The sequence below is a fragment of the Cynocephalus volans genome, chromosome 3 (assembly GCF_027409185.1).
Source record: "Cynocephalus volans isolate mCynVol1 chromosome 3, mCynVol1.pri, whole genome shotgun sequence".
NCBI lineage: Eukaryota > Metazoa > Chordata > Mammalia > Dermoptera > Cynocephalidae > Cynocephalus > Cynocephalus volans.
Window position 1 is genome coordinate 174,889,609 of NC_084462.1, and position 24,591 is coordinate 174,914,199.

The 24,591-nt window shown below is 45.3% G+C and overlaps 1 protein-coding gene across 1 annotated transcript; it reads left to right on the plus strand.

Annotated features, from left to right (window-relative positions):
* Window positions 1-274: 274 nt before the first annotated feature.
* Window positions 275-9,850, plus strand: GLRX5 (glutaredoxin 5). The gene is made up of 2 exons (XM_063090911.1): window positions 275-643; window positions 9,030-9,850. The coding sequence occupies exons 1-2, from the start codon at window positions 346-348 to the stop codon at window positions 9,206-9,208; spliced, it is 477 nt and encodes a 158-aa protein (XP_062946981.1). The 5' UTR covers window positions 275-345; the 3' UTR covers window positions 9,209-9,850.
* Window positions 9,851-24,591: the final 14,741 nt, after the last annotated feature.

Here is a 24,591-nt window from a genome sequence, read left to right on the forward strand (position 1 = left end):
GACAGTCGTCTTCCCGCTCATTTTGCTTCTCGTTGCCCAGCAGCGTGACCCTGATGGACAGCCACTTTCTCCAATCAACTGACAAAGCGGTTGCCCACGGCCAATAGTAAGGCAGTAGGATAAGGCTCGTGTACAAGGACCACCTCCCACCTGTCGGGGCGGGGCGAGCAACTCGATTGGTATTATCGAGTCGTTGCCGGCCAGTGTTGTCCAATCACGGAGAACAGTTCGGAGCTGGCCCAATGAGCGTCTCCGGGGGGCGGGCCGGGCCGCCGCGGGCTAGGGGAAGGCTCGGGTAGCCAGCCGAGATCCCGGGCCGTCGAGGGTTCCGGCGAGCTTGCGGGCATGAGCTGGGCCCGGGGCCGAGCGGTGGCGGCTCTGCTCCGCTGGGGGCGCGGCGCGGGCGGCGGCGGCCTGCGGGGTCCCGGCGTGCGGGTGGCGGGCTCGGGCGCGGGCGGCGGCAGCGGCTCGTCGGAGCGGCTGGACGCTCTGGTGAAGAAGGACAAGGTGGTGGTCTTCCTCAAGGGGACGCCAGAGCAGCCCCAGTGCGGCTTCAGCAACGCCGTGGTGCAGATCCTGCGGCTGCACGGCGTCCGCGACTACGCGGCCTACAACGTGCTGGACGACCCCGAGCTCCGACAAGGTCAGGCCCGCCGCCGGCTGCTGGGCCGGCCATGGGGTCTTCCGCACCCGGGCCCAGGAGGGGCGCTGCACGAGGCTGCGGGGTTCCCCTTGCGGGGCTGGGGTCGGGTGGTCCCCGCGCCGGGCTGGTGGGGCGGGGGGTCTGTATGTATCAGGGGCTCTCGGGGGGCTCCAGTGGGTTCAGGGTGCAGAGGACTGTGTTCTGGATAGAAAGACCCGGAGTAGGGCGTGACTGACTTGAACTGGGTCTTGAGAATCTGGGGCTCTGGTATAGTTGCCAACTTGGGCAGTGGGGTTAGCCCTAGAGGTTCATTGATCCCCGCTTTGAGATGGAATTGGCATTTCTGGGTGAGTTGTCTCTGGCTGGGTTCGAGGAAGGTGGTCAGCAGCCAGGGAAGTGGGCCAAAGAGGGAACCCACAGTAAGTACTCGCTACGAGGTAGGCACTTTTGGGGACACTTTGAGAGGGTTGGAAGCCATTGGCCGGTTTCGTGGATAGGGGACTGGTGCTGTCGATGGAGGGAGGGCCTAGGTTGCCCTTGTCTGAGCCTAGTGAAGTCAGAGGCTGGCCTCTCAGGGGTCTAGGCTCTGAGTACTAGGGACCACTCTCTGTGACTGCTACAAGGAGGGGGTTGGCACTACTGTCGGGCTGGTCTTAGCTGGGATCTGGTGGTGTGTGGGGGAAGGCATGACATTTGGTTTTAGATTCTCAAGCACAGGGGGATGGATAGGGGCTTGGAGAGGTGTATGGGGAGAGAAAAGCAGCAGTGATTCCTGGGCCCCAGGCTAATTCGCTGCCTTGAGCCTGAGCCCGAGGGGCCAGGGGCCAGATGCAGCAGGGTCTGTGGCTTTTCACCAGCCCATAGGGGAAGAAGGAGGGCCTTCACAGCGGAGTGTCTTTTATGCCCCGCATTGTGCCAGGTACTCCACATGGGTTCTCCCATTTTATCTGAGTGGCAGAGGAGGAAGAGGCCAGGCACATGGGTAAGGGTTGTCGGAGTGGGTGGAGAAATGGAAAGGCTGTGTCCGTTCCCTCCTGGGGAACCCTGCATCCCAGTTAGAGACTTTCAATCACCAGAACCTAGTGCTTTTTAGGCACAGTGTGCTAAAAAGAGGCGTCAGGTTCTATGTCAGGATGGACTGTTATTCTACAACTGAAATTACTAATCATAGTCATTTTTAACATTGATGGAAAAGGCTGGCGTTGTGGAAAGGGTTGGAATCCTTTTCTGTGGCCAATCAACTGTACAACCTTAGACAACTCACTTAATTTCGTTTTACTTTTCTATAAAATGATGATGAGACCCAACTTGGCAAAGCTTTTGTGAGGAAGAAAAAGTGAAAATTGTAGAAAGTACATGTCACCTTATATGGCATAGAAAGCACCCAGTAAATGGTAGCTGTTTTGTTATTAATACATTATGGTTTTCAAAGTATTTTTTCCCAGATTATCTAATCCCTACAAAAACTGTTGGTGATAGCCTATCCTGCATTTGCTATCTGTGGTGGTTTGGGCGGGGGGAACCTAGGAGGTGTGTTAGGCAAGTAGAGAAGGCAGGTTAACATTACCATGTATATATGATATTGCCGTTATGCTCACGATCCTTTTGTCGTCCTGGTCAACTAGAATGCCGCCATTTGCTAGACTCTGGGTTTTATCATGCACAGGGAGATCTGTGGTCTTCATTCAGAGGCAGCTTCTCCGCCTGAAAGATAAGATAAAAGTAACTTCTGCAGTCTTTCAACTGGGACCTTGCAGCAGGTCCCTGCAGATTGTCAATATGGCATTAGTAAAAGTTGTATTGTTAATGTCTTTTTAGTATAAAGTTTTGAGAGCTGTTGGTTTGTGAATTTATGTTTCCCTCTTTAATATGACGGGAGAAGTAACGTAGCGGAATATGGCTAATAAATTAAAAGTATGAGCAGAAATAAGAATGGCAGCTGATAGCATTTATGTTTCTGTCTTCCGTCCTACAGTCTGGCTTCTGATATTATGTTCTTAAATGTTCAAACAACAGCAACAGGAATTTAATCCTTACGTTTCTTGGCCATTGAGTTTTATAACATTACTATTTTGGTTAATAAATGCATTGCATATACAAGGGTACTTCAAAAAGTTCATGGAAAGAGTCGTGTTATCTTTTAATTCTATTTTTCCATGAACTTTTTGAAATACCTTTGTATATTAAACATAGCATACATCTCTTTTGTTGCTTAGAAAAGTAAAGCTTAGTGTTAAGTGTAAACATTCAGACTGGGGTGGGGTGGTGTAAGCGTGTTTTCGCGGTGGGGATTAGTTTAGCCAGTGTAAGACTAAAACGTTGAGAGTCTTTATCTCTTTGCTCTCTACACCTTTGAGTTTATCGGGAGAGATCGACACTCTGTCCGATGCTTGCTTTTGCCAGCCAGAGTATGTGCACTTTTCCCAGACCCATGGTCACTTCTAGTAACAGGAGCGGTGCTCCTGCAAAATTGGCCTTTCCTTTTCTCTTGTGCCAGAAAAGGCTGGGCTTCACAAAGTTCTCAAGCCCTAGGAAGACACTGTTTTCTAGTTTGGGGCTCTGGGCTCCAGGGAGTGTGATGCAGAGAGGTCCTGAGACTGTGACCCAAGGAACAAAGGTGTCTGAGAGGGAACATTGCGCTCTGGCCTTTCTCGAGGCCTTCTTGTCCTTCTCTTTTATCTGGAGTACACACGTGAAGGCAGCCACAGAGGGTCAGGTCCTGGTGGACTGACATCACCGTTTACTAATCCTGGTCCTAACAAAGAAATCCTTCATATTTAGTTATTAAAGTAACATGCTCATGGAGGAAACTTGGATAACACTGAAAAGTATACAGAAAATGAAAGTCACTTGTAATTCCATGTAAATCATTATTGACATTTGGATCTAGTTCCTAACAGTTTTTTCAAAGACATAATTGAGATTGTGCCTGTCTATACATCGTGTTTTGCCCTCCAGAGAGCCGGAAACATGTCTTATTAAACTGCCTGTGATGCTCTGTGTACTGTTTGTGCAAAGCAAGCTTTCAGTGAGTGTTTTAATGAATAAGTAAATGCTTCTTTCTTTATCATCATATTGCAAACTCTCTTCTATGCCCTTTTTTTTGTTTTGTTTTTCCTGGTGGCTGGCTGGTACAGGGATCCGAATCCTTTGACCTTGGTGTTATAACACCGTACTAACCGATCTCTTCCATGCTCTTAACAACATTATAAAACTCTTTTAAATTTCTTTTTTTTTTATTGATTTATAATTGATTATACATATTTTGGGGGTTCAACATTGACATGTTGATCAAATCAATATTATTAGCATATGTATTACTACAAATCAGACTTATTCTTTATGCCCCTTATCCAGTCTTTCCCCATCCCCCACTCCCTCCCCTCCCCACCTCTGATAAAACTCTTTTAAATTTCTGCTTATTTAGATCACCATTGCATTCTTTGCATTGGGAACAATGTCTGATGGAATAAGGACTCAAGTATTTGTTGAATAAATAATCATTATCCTATTGTTGAATGTTTATTAAGCATTTGAAAATATGCTCAACATTTCCAGTATCAGGGAATTTGAGACAATAGTAAAACACCTGTCACACTGGCAGACATTAAAAATTGGATAACGAGTTAACGAGTTGTATGTATGTGCTTGTGTGGTGGACATGTCATATGCTGCAGGTGGGGGTATAAAATGGTACCAGTGTTTTGGAGGAGTAACTGTCAGTACGCAGACAAATTCATGGTGAGCAAAGCCTGAGACCCAGCTGCTTCACTCCTAGGTATGTATTTGAGAGCTAGGGAACAGCAAAGGACCAGGGGTAAATACTTCAGGTGTTGTGGGCTGTATGGGCTTGACCACATCTATTCAACTCTGCTATTATAGCATGAAATCAGACTTAGACTATACATAGATGAATGAGCATGGTTGAGTTCCAGTAAAACTTTATTTATAAAAACAGGAGATAGACTGGATTTGGCCTAAAAGCCATAGTTTGCCATCTCCTAGTCTAGAGAGACTGACTCCTGCACATGTGTGTTTGGATACATATGTAAGGATGTTCGTTGCAGCATTGCTTTTAGTAATGAAAAACTGATAAGGGATCTTGGTCTATTAGTAGCAGAGTGGATAAACAAACTGTATTTTAATCATATGATGGAAAACTAAATTGTGATTAAAATGAATTAGATCTAGATGTATTTAACATGGCTAAATCTCAGAAATACAATGTTTAATCAAAAAGCAAGTTGCAAAAAAGTAATTATGGCATAATGCCATTTGTGTGTATAAATGTTAAAGGTGTAAAACAGGCCTGCATACTGCCGATGCAAGTTGCAGGCTGGAGACTACCCCTGGTGAGGGACTCGGGTGGCATGTGGTTAAGAGCCTGGGCTTTTTGGACTCCTAGGAAATCCTGGTTCCACCACATCCTAACACTGACTTTGGTTAAGTTAGTCAACCTCTCGGGGCCTTAGTTTCTTCATCTGTAAAATAAAGATAATTATACCTATCTTGTAGGATTTTTGTAAAGATTAAATAAGATTATTTATGTAAAACACTTAAAGAGTAAGAAACTCAGTAACGCTTACCTCAGTAAATGGTGTTTTTATTACTACTGGGCACATTCAATTGTGTTTTTCCTGCATTCTTTCTCTGCTTTCTCTGTGCTTTTTCTGCTGCATATATTTCTCAGAAAAGCATTACTGTGAAGGGTAGGGCAAAGGACATTGACATAGAGAAGATGTCCACATTGTACTTGGGCACTGTGCTGGTAGCTTAATTCATTTCACCAGTTATATCTCATTTAATATTCATAATAAATCTGTGAGGTGTAGTGTTATTCCCACTTTACAAATGACGAAACTGAGGCAAAGAGATGAACAGATTTATTGCAGGCTACATTTGCAAGCTTGCAAGCCAGGTCTGCTGACCTATGAGCCAGTGCCATGTCCACCCTGCCACCGTGCTTTGCTGTCCTCTAGCAAGGGCCTACTAATTTCCGTGCTTTCAGCCCAAATGATCTCGTGTAGTCCTAATGCGGTTCTTTAAAATGTGACTCCAGGAGGTGATGTGACTTGCCCAAGGTTACAGAGCCTACTAGTAAGTGGCAGAGTTGGAATTAATCTGCATCAGACTCTGAAGCTCTTTTAGTGAAATTCTACCAGGAAAAAGAAAACTATGATTATGGTGCTCCTATAATTTAGTATCCAAACCAGGAGCAAAGTCCAGTGTTCTTAAAGGTGATGAATTTTGAAAAGAACCTTTTGAAAATTCTAGAAGGGAATCTTCAAATACATTTTCACTACTCCTCTTTCTGGCTTGATGCTTTGGAATATTATTATTATTATTATTACTTTTGGTGGAGCAGTAGATGTGTGTAAACTGATTTTGTAAGATAGGCTCCTAATTCCCAGATCCTAGTGTTACTCTGCTGTTTAACTTTACGATGAACATTTTCTGTCCCAAATTGAATCACTGTTCACCATATATGAAATATGATTATCATTAAAATCCATTCTTAGGAATGATTTTCTAATTTTCAAGAGTTACTCCCTGGTTCTGAGTTATTTCAAGTGATATCTGTCAGAACTGTCACTGTATATTGCAGTTTTCATGTGAGAGAAATTAACCATGTTTAAATAATTACTTGTGAGTCCACAGGATTCATTTTCATTTTCAACTTGATACAGTAGTCTCACTTCGCTCTATAGGAAGCAATCAGATATTTCCTTAAATATTTAAACTCCTAACTGGATTTCTTAAAAATGCAAAATCACATAGTTTTTAAGAAGAACGCAAAAGCCAAGCTATGCTCTGACATCAGCTACCTGGAACACCTGTTAATCTAAAATTGAAGAAGCAGGTAAGTTTAATTTTGATAAACTGTCAGCTAGTAAGCACCTTGGACACTGTCAAGAAAATGCCATATTCACTCTTGAGGGGGAGTTCTGAATTCTTGAAATGTGAGTTATTAGGCAAGATAGCCATGGGCAGAGTGGTTTGGAGGGAGGTAGTCTCACCTGCATGTGTGTGTTGGGTGTTTGGGATGTTCCGGAATCCTAGCTAGTCTGAAAGCACACTTGTTTTGGTAGTTTCGGTGGTAAGCATTCTGGTGGTATGCCCCTATCTTACAGTCAGGACGTAAGGCCTGCGACAACATGAAGTGTAAAGAACGAGACAAGCCTCACGCTTTGATTGAGTGTGGCACTATAGAAACGATCAATGAAAAGCAATTCATTCTTTTACTCAGCAAAGATTTTACTTTAAAAAAAAAATGAATCTCAGGATTAAATGTGGTTTTGGGTTGCCCTCAGGGAGCAAATTTATTTTCATTTTTGTTGTGTTTCAAAAATTGTAGGCACCTACCAAAAGAAATTGGAAAAATTTATAGTCATGGGAAGCTTAACACAATGTATTACTAACTGAAAAACAAAAAGGTAAAATATCATGGACACAGATGGTTCATTTGTTTAAAAGGTATTTAAGAAAGTGTAGGAGAATTAAAAGAAGCTCATGTTTACTTTGAACAGTTCTTAATTCCCACGACCTGCCCTCACTCATCATAAAGGTAAAAGATTTGTAAATGACATGTTCTAAAATAAGTTCTGATAGACTGGATTTGAGGTTAGATTAAAAACACACACACACACAACTTATATGCTAAATAATTGTTTTTGTTTACATAGCACCAAACATCAGAATGATGAAAAACTTGAATTCATTAGGGTATTCTAGCATATCTACATATTAGTATTATAAAGACATTCTGATGATTAGTGGGATTCACCCTTTATTGGTAATCCCCAAACCTGTAGCTGATTTTTTTTTACGGACATCCAGAATAGCTGAGAAGTGTGCTTTTTGAGGCTTATAGCATTGTAACCATGTCTTAATTTGTGAAGTCTGGAGAAGAAAGATAAAGCCTTTGGCTCAGGCGTTTTCTCTAGGGCTGTCATTTAGAGTGAAGTCACTGTTATTTTTAAGAAGGCAGTAATTTAAGAGAAAAATACACTGTATCTTGGTACTGTTGCTTGTGATATAACTCAAATTGGTAATTTTATTTGGAAAGTAAATACTTGATAATAAATGATAGGGTATGAAGAACAAGTTTTTGTGGTTTTGTTCTACATAAAAATCACCACTTGACCAATTTTTTAATTTGCATGATATTGTATTTTGCTTGAAGAATCTGTTGACTTTCCTGTTTGTATTCTCATTTTGACCATTTAAAAATATCTTTATGTAAACATAAAAATATTACATATATGTTATCTATAGTGATTAGTTATTACCTGGCATGCTTTTGACTATTTGTTTTTAACATAACCAACGCAGACATTTTATTGGCTGAATATGTTTTTGAAAGTACATTTATCTCAACATACAAGTAGAAAAGGAGGGGGAATCATGAGGAGGAATGTTAAAAAAGCATAATCTTTTCTGTCTCAAGAGTGAAGCCACATTTCTTTTCTACTGTTTTGTTAATAACCATCATTCTTGTGGCCCAGAATTGAAAAGAACAATCTCATGGCTGCACAGAACATGCCTCATCTCTTCTGTGTCCTCCTCAAAGCCATTCACACGTAGGACTGATCCACATGCACGCTGGCTGGTTTCTTGTCTGCTGTGAGCTCTTGAGAGCAGATAGCGGGTCTCACCCCCCTCAGCCCGGCCCTGCGCCTGTCCCAGGACTCACACTTTGTTGAGCTTTGGGCCTTTCCTTCAGTAGATTTGTCAGTCACTTTGGGTTCTGTGCTGAGCCAAATCACCTGCCCCATGGCGAGCCCATAGGGGTGGCTGAATAGGATGGAGGCTTATGGTCCACAGCCATAGGACAGGGATTTTTCTCTGGGTAAAAGTAATTATTAACCATAAAAAAATCAACTACTCACCCTCTTGGGCATGAGTAACTGGTGGCATGAACCAAGCTAGACAGCCATGAAAAGTGCACAGGTGGGGATTGCCTAATTTGACAGTGAGTTACCATGATGGACCCAGGTTAAGTGAGGTTGCAAACATGACTGGCAGCTGCGTGAATTACAGCTTTGTGAATCATTCGCCACTTTCATCAACCAGTCTGGTTTTCTGCCATTAACTCCGTGATGATGTGTTAGGCATTTTAGTGAGAACCTTACCTAATTCTCACAAAAATGTTGTGAGATGAAGCTGGAAACAAAGGATGCGAGGTTTGTAACTGGACGCGTTAGAGTTTCAGTACCGGTCCATTTGACTGGAAAGCGTATATGCTCTTGGTAGCAGACATGTTGCTCTCCAAGAGTGGGAGGAGCAAGGGAGGGACACTGGGTTTTCTGCTAGGGGTGGGTAAATTCATAATTGGAAGGTTCAGTTTTGACCATTTACATAACACTCAAATGTTCTTTCTCCGTAGGCATTAAAGACTATTCCAACTGGCCCACCATCCCACAAGTGTACCTCAATGGCGAGTTTGTGGGGGGTTGTGACATTCTTCTGCAGATGCACCAGAATGGGGACCTGGTGGAAGAACTCAAAAAGCTGGGGATCCACTCCACCCTTTTAGATGAAAAGAAAGACCAAGACTCCAAATGAGGGCACCCGGGTCCTCACTGTGCAGAGAGGGAGCCGATGACGTCAGAGATGCACTGCCGGAAAAGCCTTACTGATTTGGGGCTCACTATTAAAAAAGGCAACTGCTTGCACTGACTCTTTTGGTTGTTAACAGTCGGTGATTTTAGTTTGTCTGGTGTTTGGGCTAAGAATATTCTATTGTGATCTTAATTGCAACCACTGCACTGTAATAATTCGATGTTGTATAATGATATTGCTGTAAGCAAAATTCGTTCTTATATTGTCATTCTTTGCCTGATTCAGGAGTTAAATAGGAGCTTTTGAATCATTATTATTCATGACTCCCATGCAAATGTGTCAGTCTGCAAAGATAATATTATAGCCCCCTAATTTTTTGTAACTTTTTCTGTTTAAGAAAATGACAAGCAAAGAAGAAAATGTGACAACTGGGGTGTTGTTTTTTTAAAATAAACTGCCAACAAAGGGATACCACGGATGCATGAGTTGTTAATTTTGAAGAGCATACATCCGTAAGAAATTTTAGTGCCTGCGACCTTTTGTTTTTGGGAATTAAGAGTGATTCTCTTTCCACTGAATGTTTGTATAAAAAACAAAAAAAGAGTGGTTCTCATACTCTTCTATTAAATTTGCTATAAGAATTGCTATCGAGCTGTGCTCCAGTTTCTGCAGGGGAAGTAGATGTTGTGAATGCTGAGTGGCTGGTCTGGGTAGAGGTGTGGGTGAACTCGGGTGGGCAAGAATGGAAGAGGAGGCTCCTCCTGCCTATCTTTGCAGGTCTGTGCTCACCAACTGCACTGCAGTTAGATAGGGAGAAGTGATCAATGGTCCACTGAGGTATGGGGTTTAATGAGTATTTTATTTCTTAAAAAATGGGGCCTTTATAAAAAAAGGAGATAGTTGGAAACATGGCAGAGATTCTTCTTTATAAGACTTTCTCTGTGGCATGTTGGAGCTGGAAGTCCTCCACAGTGGTTCATGGGAAGAAAGCCCATCCTATCATGGTATGTCTTTAGCTCCCCAGAAGCCTTAAATCATCTCCAGGGGCTTAAACAGAGTGTTTGTTGAGAAGTACATCTCTGTGGTGGCAGAGGTAGGAAGAAGGATGCATTTTCTAATGAAAAGGGAAAAAAGGGCAGAAGGCCGGCTTCTCTCTCCAGAGCCATTCTAGAGGCTTGTTCTGTCAGTTGTTTTAGTCTACATGAGTTCCCCTTGAGAAAACTCTGAAAGCAGACTCCCTGAGTGAGATAAAGCTGGAACCAGGATGGGATTGTTCTCTGTGGGCAGGTGTGCTGGGTGGTCTCGTAGCTCCTGCTCCTGCTGCTACCCTCCCCCAGAGGTTTTGGGATTCCCAAAGGAAAGGGAAGGAAAGCGCTCCACCCCCTCCTTACTTGGGACTGTCCAGTCAAATTAGAAGACTGTCCCTTGTTAATCACTGACCTTCACCATGGGCTTTGGGGAAAAGAAAAGCAGATTATTTTCAGGAGAAGGTTTTTTATTACATTAATCATGCACTACATCTCACTGATAACTTTTGTGTCTGCTCTGAGCCAAGGGCTTATGTAGAATCTTAAAGGAGTTTAGAACTCATCTGCTTGAACAAGGCCATATGCTCCAGATCTTGCCTGTGCTGCCAGCCAGAGTGGTGACCTTGCCCTTTGGAAAGAATACCATTAACAAATCATTTTATACTGTCACTGGATGAATACCAGGCCAGGCTGTAGGTCACACTCATGAGTCTGCAGAATTGTCCCTCGCTTTCCAATCTGGTGTGTAGTGTTACTTTTCCACAATTTTGCTTGTTTTGGCTTTTCCTTAGATCTGCTTATATACCCTTAGGGTCCATCTGAAAAATGAAATGATGAAAACTTCTTAGCAAGGAAACATCAGTGTAAGAAACCTCTAGAATATTATTAGAGATAGGAGAGGGCTGCCAGTGAATCATTTGACTCCTATGCTATGAATCATAGTGAGATCATATCAAAGTCACCAGAGAACTTAAAAGTTTAAGTAATCACTGAGCTCTACAAGAAATGTAGATGTTCTTTCCAGAAGTTAATTTTTTTTTCTATATGCTTAATAAGTCTTTACTAAGTGGAAAATTGAAGATGCTATCTCCTGGAAGTTTGAATAATTTTGATGGTCTGCCTAATTAGAATTCACTCTGAGAACTGGAATGTGACACAAGTTCCTTGTTCCTCAGAGTGACTCTGGGGAGAACAGCATACTTTATTGTAGAGAGAGCATGGGAAAGTGTCAATTCCACCTGTCCAAGTTACCTCTGTTTCTGTCGATCTGGTATGGTAGCATATCCATGTCCTAATCCTCAGGATTTGTGAATATGTTACCTGGGACTTTGTAGATGTGTTTAAGTTCAGAATCTTGAGATGAGGTTATCCAGGATCGTCCAGGTGGGCCCAGTGTAATCACAAGTGGCCTTATGAGAGGGAGGACTGTAAGATAACAAATTGGTGGGGTTTATTTATTTTTGATGGCTGGCGAGTGCAGAGATCCGAACCCTTGACCTTGGTGTTACAACACTGTGCTCTGACCAGCTGAGCAAACTGGCCAGCCCTTGGTGGTGTTTTAAGCCACTGTGTTTGTAGTAATATGTTATAGCAGTCACGGGAATCAAAAACAACTGGTTACCTGGATTTATATGTAGACACCACTTGATATGAGCAGACAAGGGTAAGGAGACAATTATTGCACATTTAGATTTCTAATTTCTCCTCACAAAAGATCTGCAAATGTGGGATATTGTCTTCTTGCAGATGACACAGAGACCCAACGGGGTCAGGCTACTTGTCCAAGGTCACCAGCTAGTAAGTGGCAGGGCTGGAATTTGAGCCACGACCTCCATGTTGTACTGCACTTCAGAGGCCCAGTCCAGCCCAGCGAGCGCTTCCTCGGCCTGCAGCTCGGTGAGGCCCTGGCGAGGGTGTCCAGGAGTGCTCCCCCTGCAGCCCAGGAGGAAGAACTCCTCTCACCATGGAATTTGATCTTCAGTCCCTACTGACAGCCAGGGAGGCTGGGGCTTTTGGAAGTTCCCCTGGCCATCCACTGTCAAGTATGTGAGGGGGTAGAGGGTCTCACTTCTGAGATCAGTGGCAGGGGAGCAGGCCTATTTGGGCGGAAATAAATGGACAGTCACTGCAAACACTGTCCAGGAGAAAGCACCTTGGACATGTGGCTGGGCCCAAGATCCCTCTGGACTTCACTTGGTGACATTCCAAACAACAGGAAGTAAACAAAGAGCTTTACAGATGAGCTCTTATACTCTGCTGGGCGTCCCTGCACTTCCGCCTGACCTCAGCCACAGCCCTGGGACGGGGATCTATTTCTACACCTACTCAGCCACCTGTTGTCCTGAGTTCCTGAGTCCTTACTTCCTGACAGTGTCCCTCTTATCCAGTCCAGCCCTCACCTCTGCCCCTCCTTCCTCTGTCTACTGCCGCCCTTCCTTTGTCATGTTTGCCCTCCCGCCTCCTGGTTGTTGGCTAATGGTGCTAAAAACTAATAAAGGAAAACAGCAGCTCTTCTGCCTTTCACCTTTCAACCCGTGGTCCTGCTCTATGTAGGCAACCAATTTCCATTTCTTAAGATGTTTCTTCTGCTATTTGCCTCCGTATTTCATCTTTTTTTTTTTTTTTTTTTTTTGGTGGCTGGCCTGTATAGAGATCCAAACCCTTGATATTGGTGTTACCAACATCACACTCTAACCAAGTGAACTAACCAGCCAGCCCCGTATTTCTTACTATGCTTAATATGCTTATATTGCTATTTCTTTTTTCTTTTTTTTTTTTAAAGATGACTAGTAAAGGGATCTTAACCCTTGACTTGGTGTTGTCAGCACCACGCTCTGCCAAGTGAGCTAACCGGCCATCACTATATGGGATCCGAACCCTTGGCCTTGGCGTTATCAGCACCACACTCTCCTGAGTGAGCCACGGTCCGGCCGTTATATTACTATTTCTTTGCTCATCAATTTCAGACTCTAGCTAATCTTGTTGCCATTTTGGTAGATAGGATTCAATGCTCTTATCACCAACCCACCCTACTTCCCCCATTCCCCGTACAATTGTAACAATAGTCAGTGTTCACAACATTAGTATGACTATACATATATTTTTCATTAACTCAAGTACTTACTCCTGTCTTACGTAACTTTTTCCTCCCCTTATTAATGATTGTCTTTTTCTATCATATTTTTATTCATTCCTTTACTTCCATCTTAGTTGAGGGAGGAAGCCAAAGTAAATGTAGGTGCTCAATCACCATGTTTAGCTGCGTTTATCTCTTTTTAAACAAATTTTCCTCAAAATTTGTTCAAATTATACAAATAATTTGTGTTCATTTAGAAAACAGAAGTAGAAAGAGGGAAGAAAATAGACCAATAATCCCACTCACTGATGATAAATACTTTTCATAAGGAACATTTCCTTCTAGTTGTTCTGAGATTAGTTTTACATATTTGAAATCAGGCTGTAAAGATAATTTTGTGTTCTGATTTTCCCATTTATAATATTACAATATAAGCATTGTATAAAATGTTCCATGTTATGAAATTTTTGGAAATGTTTTTCATGGCCGTGAGAAGAATTGATCCTATGTTGCCCAAAAGTTTGCTTACTTATCCAACTATTGTTTAACCTGCAGGCTGTTTTCAATTAGTTCAATACCATGCTGACCATCTTTGTGCAAAAAGCTATGTTGTCTTATATTATTTTAAAATTTTTAAATGGGAGAAATTTCACTTATTTTGCCAAAGGATGATGTAGTTGGTTGAAGATTGTTTGTCCCCAAGATATGTTCACGTCCTAATCCCTGGAACCTATGAATGTGAATTTATTTGGCAAAAGGGCCTTTGCAGATGTAATTAAATTAAGGATCTTGAAGTGGGGAGATTATCCTGGATTATCTGGGTGGCACCCAAGTCCAGTGACGAAATGTCCTTATAAGCAACAGAAAAGAAAACACAGACACACAGGGGAGAAGGCCATGTGAAGGCGGAGGCAGAGACTGGAGTGATGTGGCTACAGGCCAGGGACGTCAACAGCCACCAGAAGCTGGAAGGGCAAAGAACAGATTGTCCCTTGCCAACACCTTGATTTTGGATTTCTGGTGTCCAAAACTCAGAGAATAAATTTCTGTGGTTTTAAGTCATCGAGTTTGCTGTACTTTGTTATGGCAGCCCCAGGAAACTAATACAGGTAGATTCCAAAAAATGGTGCTGTCGATCAGAGATAATGAGTATTTGCAGGCTGACAAATTAAGTCCAGAAAAGCAGTTTCCACGCCCACTCCCATCCTGACACAGTCACTTTCATTTTGGTGTCTTTCTTTCACATCCTATCTTTAGGTTTTATTGAGCGCCTGCTACGTCACAGCATTTGGAGCTTTGTGAAGCTGGGGGGTCGATGTTGTTCCCTCATGTCCTCTAGGTGTTTAGGCTCATACCTGACATGTGGTCGACACTCATTAGTTACTGGCTGAGTGGACAGGTGAGAGGCAACATGGCTTGTCACAGGCTGGTGAGGACAAGACTGAGCACACAGAAAGCTCTAGCGTGATAGCAGAGTCTGCTTGGGTGCCAGGGAGGCACAGAGGGGGGTTCTCCTGGGGCTCGGGGTCACTGAGAGGTGACACCTGTGCTGAGTCTGAGAAGACAATGGCCCTAGGGCCTACCAGGCAGCACCAGACAGTGTTCCTTGGTAGGTCATCTTTGTTGCCACCTCTAAGTCCCATCAAGGCCAGACTCTGGTGTTGTAGGAAGATGTTGGTGTGCAGGTGACAGAAGTGCTCAGCAGTGACTGCACTGGCAGGACCTGCACCTTGGCATCAAGCCAGGCCCCTGAGTGTGTGGCAGGCCTTGAGTGTATACTGTATACAGGCATGTGTGTATACAGGTGGTGCTTCTTTCACCTGGAGGCTCTGCTGAGCTGCAGGCAGCCATGGGATCCTCATACACCAGCACCACCCTTAGACCCCCTACCCAGAGCCCCTCCTCTGGACCCACACTGGCCCCTCCAGATGCTCCCCACAGGCCATACCCACCTGGAGCCCTTGCTCTCTCCTCTCAGATGGTGCTACAGGTAACTGGGATCCTGGAACTCCGTGTCCCAGTGCCCAGGATCTGCTTCCAGGGTCCTTCACATTCTAACCCAGTCGGTGTTCCTGAGGGAGGACAGCACCTCCCCCCCTGTGTATGGACCCGAAGGGTGTGGGTGCTGTTGCGGCCAGAGCCTGAACACAGAGCTCAGTTGTCTGCGCAGTCAGCTCTGGGTGCTGGGTGGAGTTGCTGGATGGAGAAGGGGGTGGGCCACGGCTGGTGGCCTCGTTCTGTGCTCTGTCCCCATTGCACCTGTTAGAGGTGGCCTGCATGGCACCTTGCACTTCAGCATTCAGCAAGCCATTCAGGGGTTCTAGATTTAGCCAGCGCCTTCCTGCCAGACAGGGCTCATCTCTGTCTCATCTGGGTTTTCCCGTCAGGCTCTGAGGGACAGGATGATCATTAATTACTTGGTATAATGACCACCCAGGCTTCGTCCCAGACAGGGAGGGCATTTGGGGCACAGAAAGCAGCCTGCAGCAAGGCCAGAGGAGGGGGCTGTTGCATTTGTGTTTGGTGTGTAGGGTGCAAAGATTGAGGAGGGTGGGAGAGGCAGGGGTTGAAAGGAATAAAATTCAGCACCAGTTAAAGGATGAGACACAAACACAAGGCAGCTTGCCGGAGAATGTTTTTTTATTCAGCGGGCACATCTGCTTTTATAGGGTTAGAAGAGAGCTGATAGGTTTGCTGAGGACACAGGGCGTTCGGGGATTGGATGGATTGTGTTGCTAAGGGGCCAGGAGCAGGGAGCCTGTGCTGATTGGCCTGCGATTCGCGCCGGCAGGAAGGTGTTGTGGCGCCGGTGGGAAGGAGAAGGCGGAAGAGAAGGGTAGCCAGCGCCATGATGGGGCGCGGCCGAAAGGGTTCTCCTACGACCTAATAGGGGTGAGCTGTGGGACAGAGGCTGGGAAGGGTCGCAGGGCAGTCCTTCTTGCCATGCTCGGCTGTCCACTTTGCATTGAGAATGGAAGGGAGCAGAGGGGTGTCCTGGGTCGAGACCCCAATGTGAGTTGAGAAAGCCCACCTGGAAGTCAGCGCAGCCATTCCATGAACCCAGAACAGTCAGGGGAGCTGAGAAAGCCGTAATGAGGGACCGCGCTGACAGTAGTCACAGGCCTGCAGGGTCGGCACCCACCTGCTGTCCCTCCAGCGCTGCCAGAGCCCCAGCCCTCCTCCCTGGTCCTGCCAGGGCTCCACATGGTCCCACCAGTGTCCGTCACTGCAGGGCCTGCGGGGACCTGTGCTGGGCTTCCCTCTCTCAGACCGCCACGGTCCTGTGGTTCTGTGCAGACTGAGGGAATGTGCCTGCTCACCCTGGGCCTGTGTGAGGACGCAACCTGGCTGTCTCCTGCCCACTTTGCATGTTGTTTTTGCTTCATGCCTTGGGATTCCTCTTGCTGCTTCTGCAGAGAGTGTTTGGAGGAGCAGCCCAGTTTGGATTTAAGACCAGCTAGAAGGAGTCCATAGAGGGGAGGGGAATCTGGTGGCTCGGAGCATCCCGGGTTGGGCCATGACCTTCCTTCTAGCTCTGCTATTGGGTGTGTGTTCTCCTGTGGTTCTGTGCCAAGAACAGATCCCACCACTGTGATGGCTGCCTGGGAGCTCTGGGCAGAGGAATGGACAGCACAGGGCTGGCTACCTGTAGCTTTGTGCAGCTAGCTTCAACTTGAACGTGTGCATCTGCGGGATTGAGCAGGCAGATGGACATGGGGCTGGAGCACTGGATTTGGTGTCTATCACGCTAACTGGTCTCTCCTGTCTCCCACAAGCCAGTGGTGCGGGCTTCTGTAACGGCATCTGCCACCTTCCATCGTGACGTAGAAATGAGAACCTTTGAGCTAGGTGTTTGGGAATAGGCAGTAAAGGGTTAACTTAACAGGCTAAGAGTGCTCAAAACCCTGCTCATTTCAAAGAAAGGATCTTTCAGACCTTTTTGACCTGGCCTTTGACCTGCTCCTGGGAGATAACCTCTGAGCCCTTGGAACGCCTGCCTGGTCTGAGCGCTTTTGTATGCCCAAAGCTCTGGGATTGCGTATCCCTTGGCCCTGGGGGTGTGGGAGGTGGTGTTTAGAGACCGAGTAGCTAAGCTCAGTCACGTGGGTGCTGTGTGCTCGCGTGACTGACCGCTGATAACAACCTTGGTCAACAGCGTGGGATTCCCTGGCTGGCAACAGTTTGCACGTGTTGTCACGCATTGTCGCTGGAAGAATGACACGCTGTCTGTGTGACTGCACTGAGGTGAGCAACCAGAAGCTCATGCCTGGTCTCTCAGGGACTCTGCCCTATGCACCCTTTACCTTTGCCTTTTTTTTATCTAAAAAAAAAAAATCTCTTTCCTTTGACTATAGTAAACCATATAACAGCTTTTCTGAGTCCTGTGCATCCTTCCAGTGAATCATCAAGTCTGTGGTGTTCTTGGGGACCCCTGACACAGAAGGAGAATCTCCAGGTGCTGGGCTTGGAAGCTTCAACACTTTTCTGTAAGAGTGACCATTTCTTGGTGGCATCTTACAAATTCCCTCTTCCATTACCAGGCAGACTTCATGACCCATAGTCTCTTCTGTGGTGCCCTTTAGCATAGCTGGGTCGAGACTGGAACATTAAGGTAAATTACTTTCTAAAGACTCGGGCACGACCACAGGGAAATAAACACATGGAGTGGAGGATCTGGCTTACAAGACAGAGCTTATTCGGCTTGGACTTGCTGCCCACCACGACGTCCTTCCTTCCGTCTTGGCTCAGGCCCCTTTTTCACTCCCACCCACAGAAGCTCACAGCTGTATCTCTGCTCCTTCCAAGCTCCAAGCTAAGAGAAAAACAGTTCTAAGTCCTCTCTTCCACCTACCTGGAGCCAATCACTGAGCTGGGATTTCTTGTCTGGGCTCTAGCATCCTCCCTGGGACAGTATCCTGGGAAAGACCTATGACCTCCTTGTCACTTGGTAATGCCAACCATTATTCACACACAGTAGGAGGAGCTGTGGAGGGATTGCTTCGGGCAAGCTGCTTCTCTTCTCTGTCTGTCAAAGTCACCTGGCTCTTCATCTATTCATTGGAAGACTTTAACTCAAGGGTTTACTGATATTAGCAGAATCGGCCAATAGAATACTAGCTTAAAGTGGGAACCTGGGCTGAACCCGACTGAGAACTAAGAACTAAAATGAACTATAATAGCTAGCTGAATTCCGACTCAAATAGAATCACTTTGTTTCTGAATATAAGGCGAGCCACTTTTTCCCTTTTTTTCCCAAAGAGAGGACTTGAAAAAAACTGATAGTTTAAATAAAAATAATTTATGGATGTGGATGATACAGTCAAATATATTAAACATATGGTATGCCAACTATCTTAAATATATTTTAACATACATTTAAAATGTTACCAGTAGGAATATTGAGGAACAGAGGAGATGAGCAACTTGTCCAGGGACACACAGCTGAATAAGCCAAAGAGCCAGAATATGAGCCTGTGCAGTTGGCTTCTGGGCCCATGATCCTAACCACTGCACTGTTAACTTAGTTACATGAAATTTACTATAAAATATCTATTTACGAATATTGTTTTTCTAATAACTTACGAAACAGTTATTAAAACGCTCAACCTGCATTTTCAACATCAATGTCTTTCTCATGATTAGGGTGCTTTTTCAGCGCTGTAACAAGTTTTCAAGAGCCGTGCTTCTCAAACTTTATTGTGCATACGAGTCACCCAGGGATGGAGTTAAAATGCAGATTCCTGCTGTGCATTTCTTTTTCTCTTTTTAAAAATTTTAATTGATACATTGTAATTATACATACTTACATACAATCTGATGTTTTGATACATATGTAGTTAATGCATCCATCACCTCATGCGTTTATCATTTCTTTGTAGGGAAAGCATTCAAAAGCCTCTCCTCTAGCTGTTATGTGATATAAAAACTTAACTTTGCAATTGTGCCTTTCTGACAAGCTCCAGGGGGGTGGTGCTGCTGCTGCCATTGTCACACCATGGCATGGGATTCGAGGTCTGGGAGCACATTTCTTTGATTCTTACTGAAGTTGATGAGATCAAGCAGTTTTGCATCTGTGTATGTCCACTTGCATGAGGATTTTATCTTAAGCATATTAGAACACTTGACTTTTTCTCTTTTTCTGTAGGAGTTTAACCACGATATAATTACCTATCAGCTTGCTTTGTAGGGTGATCTTGAAAGGCCTGTTTACAATGACTTTCAACATTGATTGCATTCAGTTTAAATACTTTTGGCCAAAGTAGCTTGTCTTGAGGTTGTTCCAGGCTGTGGCTTCCCCAGAAAAAGCATACTTATTTAAACTAATTTTTTTTTTTTTTAAAGTTTATTTATTTATTTTTGTCTTTTTCATGACCGGCACTCAGCCAGTGAGTGCACCGGCCATTCCTATATAGGATCCGAACCCGCGGCGGGAGCGTCGCTGCGCTCCCAGTGCCGCACTCTCCCGAGTGCGCCATGGGCTCGGCCTTAAACTAAAGTAATTGAAAGAGTGCAATGTAGTGTGGTAATCTGGAAAATTTCAACTATAAGGGTACCTTTTTTGAGATATAATTTTGGGAAAAATTAGGTCTTTTGCTTCTGGAATTCAGCTGCCCCAGCCACGGTGGTTTCTTCCTTTCTTTGTCAAATTTGTACCCAGCCTCTGCTCTGGTTATTCCTTCTCCTTGGAAATTCTTCCTTCCTTCATGGCCACCTTCTTCTCATGGTTCAGGTCTTAATTCAAAGAGGCCTTTTCTACTGCCCTGGCTGGGGAGCAAACCCTTTCTCATCCTACCAGAACCCCAGCCAATATCATCTTTATTCTTTGTCTTCTTCATGACATTTGTGAATACCTAAAACGAGCCTGCATATGAATGTTTACATGCATACATGTATGCACGTGCATGTATGTTACACACAGGCCTGCTTGTACACGTGTGTGAAGCTACCCTTTGCCAGAATGCAAACTTTAAAAGGGCAAAACCATGTCTATCTTATTTTATTAGGTGCTCAATACATATTTATTGAATAATTAACAAACGCTCATTTCTTAGTCTGCTTTAGCTGCTATGACAAAATACCATAAACCGGGTTGGCTTGTAAGCAACAGTTTATTCTCACAGTTTTGGATGCTGGGAAGTCCAAGATCAAGGCACCAGCAGATTCAGTATCTGGAGAGGACCCTCTTCTCATAGATGGCACATCTTGCTGTGTCCTCATATGGTGGAAGGGGTGAGGGCTCTCCGGGGCCCATTTTCTAAGGGCACTAATCTCATTCATGAGGTTCCATCCTTATAACCTGATTGCGTTCCAAAGGCCTCACCTCCTGATAACATCACCTTGGGGGTTAGGATTTCAACAGAAGAATTTTGGGGCGGGGGTGGCACAAACATTCAGACCATAGAAGCTTGTTTTTGTGTTTTTTTGTTGTTGCCTGGCCAGTACAGGGAACGAACCCTGGATCTTGGTGTTAGCACCACGCTCTAACCAATGGAGCCAACTGGCCAGTCCCAGTTTTGTCTTAAATGCTAAATGCATCAAACCCTTACATAGGGTTGTATGTCAAATTTGACTCCAAACAGTAAAACATCAAACTAGCATTTCATGCGTCTCTGAGATGCTGTCTTCTGGATGCTTTTGTTCTGTCACAGAGAGGGTCACACCACAGGAAACCAGCAGATGGCAGTGTTTCTCTGGGAATGAGCCCCTCGGCGTGCAAGCAGCTCCGTCGGGGCTCCCTTGCTCTTCGTGGCTCAGTCAAGCTGAGAGGCATTCTCAACCATCCCTAAAGAATCTTCTACGTGAAAAGGAAATTAGGCAGATTTATATATGTCCCCAGGTAGAGCCCCAATTCCCCCACATTCCACATTTTTGTCCCACAGAATCCCTCCCAGGCACTTTGGAAATTCAGGGAGTGCATTTTGCCACCAGTCAGCACAATCATCTCAGAAACGCCTTGCCTGTCTCAAGTCTGTTTCTTGCCCTGGAAATGCCTCCTTTAACAGGCCACAGTCCGGTGGTTCACAGCCCCCTAGTCCCAGCCATGTCTCCAGGGGCCCTGTACTCTTCCATCTCAACCCAACCACGGGTGGTTACTTGTCTCTCCACAAGAACGTATACCCTCTTCTTCCCTGTCGGCACTCCAGTGCCTAGCACAGTGCCCAGCACATAGTAGGTGCTCAATAAATACCAATTTTAGTGAGTGAAGCCCCTGTACTGTGCTTCCTTAAATGAGGGCCACTCTTTCAGTCATGTCTTTATTTACTCAGAATCATGGCGATTTGTGAATCAAAGGATGATCTCACTAATTTAGTAAAGTGTTGGGTGGGAAGCCAATTGGAATTGGTGATAAACTGACTTGGAGAAGTGGAAAAAAATTCCGGTTCTTTATAAGAACCTAGGGTGATTGAAATATCTGTTGAACATGGAAGGAAGGGCATTGAGGTGGGGTTGGTAGAGGCAGTGCACTGTCTAGAGGGTGGAGAGAACACAGGGCTGAGACTCAGAAGGGCTGGCTTCCAGTCCAGGACCATGCTGTGCAGCCTCCGGGGAATCACTTTCCCTCTCTGGGCCTCAGTTGCCCCAATCATACATAAATGGTTGGGCTGCATGAGTTGCTGGCCCTTGCCATGTCTGATGTTCTGTAGGATTATGACCCTGAATAATCATCAGATGGCTGATCAGTAATTGTACTGGCAGACTAAAATCTTTAAAGCCACACATTCTATTCAGGTAAATAGATGGAACATATCCTGGGCAATTTCAGTCTCCAGCTCACTTTTTCAGTGCATCCTCCAAAGTAAAACCCACCTACATCAGGTGGCATAGCTCCTAATCTTAAGTGAATGTACCTGTGCTCTATAGTTGTGCTCACTTGACTCCAATAACACGTTTCTGAAAAGTTGGGCTGAGATTGGGTTGCATTCAAAATGCCCTAGAACCGTGGTCTCCTTAAAGATGCTTGTGCTGGGTGCCCTCGCAGAATGAGGAGCCGCCTCCAATGGTTGCTTTGCCAGTCTGGATTTTCAGGTGTCTGATTTGCCCAGAGCAAGACCCACCTATACCAGGTGTATTAGCACAGTGGGTATTAGTGGCAGGTCATTGCATTCTAGACTGGCGATTGTCAAAGGGCCAGATAGTAAATATTTCCGGCCTGATAGGTCATATTGTTTCAGTCGCAGCTACTCAACTCTGCCATTGTAGCATGAAGAAACCATACATGGTTGTGAACAGTGGTTGTGGCTGTGTTCCAAGCAGGCTTTTTTTCCTAACTGACACTGAAATTTGAACTTTATAGTTTTCACATGATATGAAACACTATTTTATTTTGTTCTTTTTTTGTTCCAACTATTTAAAACATGAAACTATTCTGAGCTCACTGGGTCATTCAGAAACAGGCATAGGCTGGATTTGTCATGTGGGATGTAGGTTCAGACCCTATTTAGACTTCCAGAGCTGGGAGGGCCTTTCTGGACAGTGGTGCGGGGACTGGCCAGTGGGGTGGGCCATGGGTCAAGGGTAGGGCCTGGATCTCCTGGAGGTGGCTGGAGGATAAAGGAGCAGCTTGGCTTACGTTTCAGTGTGAGCAGAAGCAACTGTGTGCCATGTCATCATGTGGATTAGTTCTAGAACATCGTGGCAGGGAGAGGTGGTATAGTGACTCCAACAGGGGCGTCTCCATGTTGGAGGGACCCATAATTCCTTCTAGAACCTATCCAAGCTGACTGCCCCTGGTGGGAGCAGCAGTAACTGCTGCATTCAGGTTTCTGCTGGGGGCTCCTCAGAAGTCCTGGGGACACACCTGGGTTGCTCATCCCCACGTGGCATCAATAAGGGGGCCTGGGGCCTGGTGAGAAGGGACATTTATGTGAATGCCCCATTGTTTGTAAGAATCACATGGTTATTTGTGTACCATAGATTTAAGGAGGGTGCAGTTGGGACACAGAATGGGACCTTATTTGGGGATTAGGGTCTTTGCAGACATAATTAGTTCAGATGAGGTCATACTGGATTAGGGTGGGCCCTAAATCTAATGTGATTGGTGTCCTTATAAGGAGAAGAGAAGAGACAGACAGAGATGAAAACTGGGTGGGGACAAGGTGGAGACTGAAATGAGGCAGCTACAAGCCAAGGGATGCCAGCGATTGCCACCACCACCAGAGCGAGGACAGAGGCAAGGGAGGCTCCCCCCTGGAGCCTCCAGAGGGAATGTGGTCCTCCTGAAGCCCTGACTTCTAGTTTCCAGAACTGTGGGAGAACACATTTCAGTTGCTGAAGCCACCCCACTTGTGGTGCTGTGTTACAGTGGCCCTAGGACACTGACAGGGGAGGAGGAGTCAGGCCTGGGAGGAGTGGGTATGGATAGAGAAGGGGCGTGCCTCAGCCCTGGGCTCTCCAGAGTTAGGAAGGAGAGGAGACTAAGGAGAGATCAGCAAGCAGGAAGGAACCAGCGTCCTTTCCTGAGGCCCAGGAAAGAGTGTTTCCAGCAGAGGAGAGTGATCAACTGGGTTCTATGCCGCCTAGTGATCAGGGTGGTGAGACCTGAGACCAGGCCATTGGATTTAGCAGTGTGGAAGTCACTGGGGACCTGGGCCCAACCAGTGTGGGTGGAGGGGTGGGGTGGAGGCCTTGTGCTGCTGTGACGTCAGGTGTGGCTTCCTCCTAGAAGTCTTCTCTGATCCCTTATACAAAACTCACTGTCTCCCTCCTCTGAAATCCTGGGCACTCTGCATTGGGCTTCACTGTATATGCAACATCACCACTACTAGAGCATAAGGACCTTTGGGGGCACCACTGCACAATGGTCAGGAGGAGGGGCTCGGGGGCTGGCGAGCCTGGGTTCAAGTCCTGGAGTTCTTACTTACTAGCTGAGTGACCTCAGGCAAAGTCCATCAGGGCCTCAAGTCTCCTTAATGACACAAATAGGGTCATAATACCTGTTGTGAGGACCGAGGACATAACACATAAAGGTGTCCAGCACTGAGTACTTCATAGATTCTGTTTTCCTTCATTCAAACATCAAATGGGTGTTAGTCCTGCATAGGTACTCAGTAAATAATGAATGAATGAAAGAATAAAAAGACAATCATAGCTAATCATCACTTTTATTTGGTGACCCAGTTCTTAATAATACACCGATTTTATGAACTGGGGCTCAGAGAAGGAAGTGACATGTCTAAGGTCCTCCAGGTAGTTCCAAACCTAGCGGGGTCCCTGTCTGCAGGCAGCCACACACACAGTGTTAGTGCTGCTGGGAACCCAAAGAGGATGCCCTGGGGCTGAGC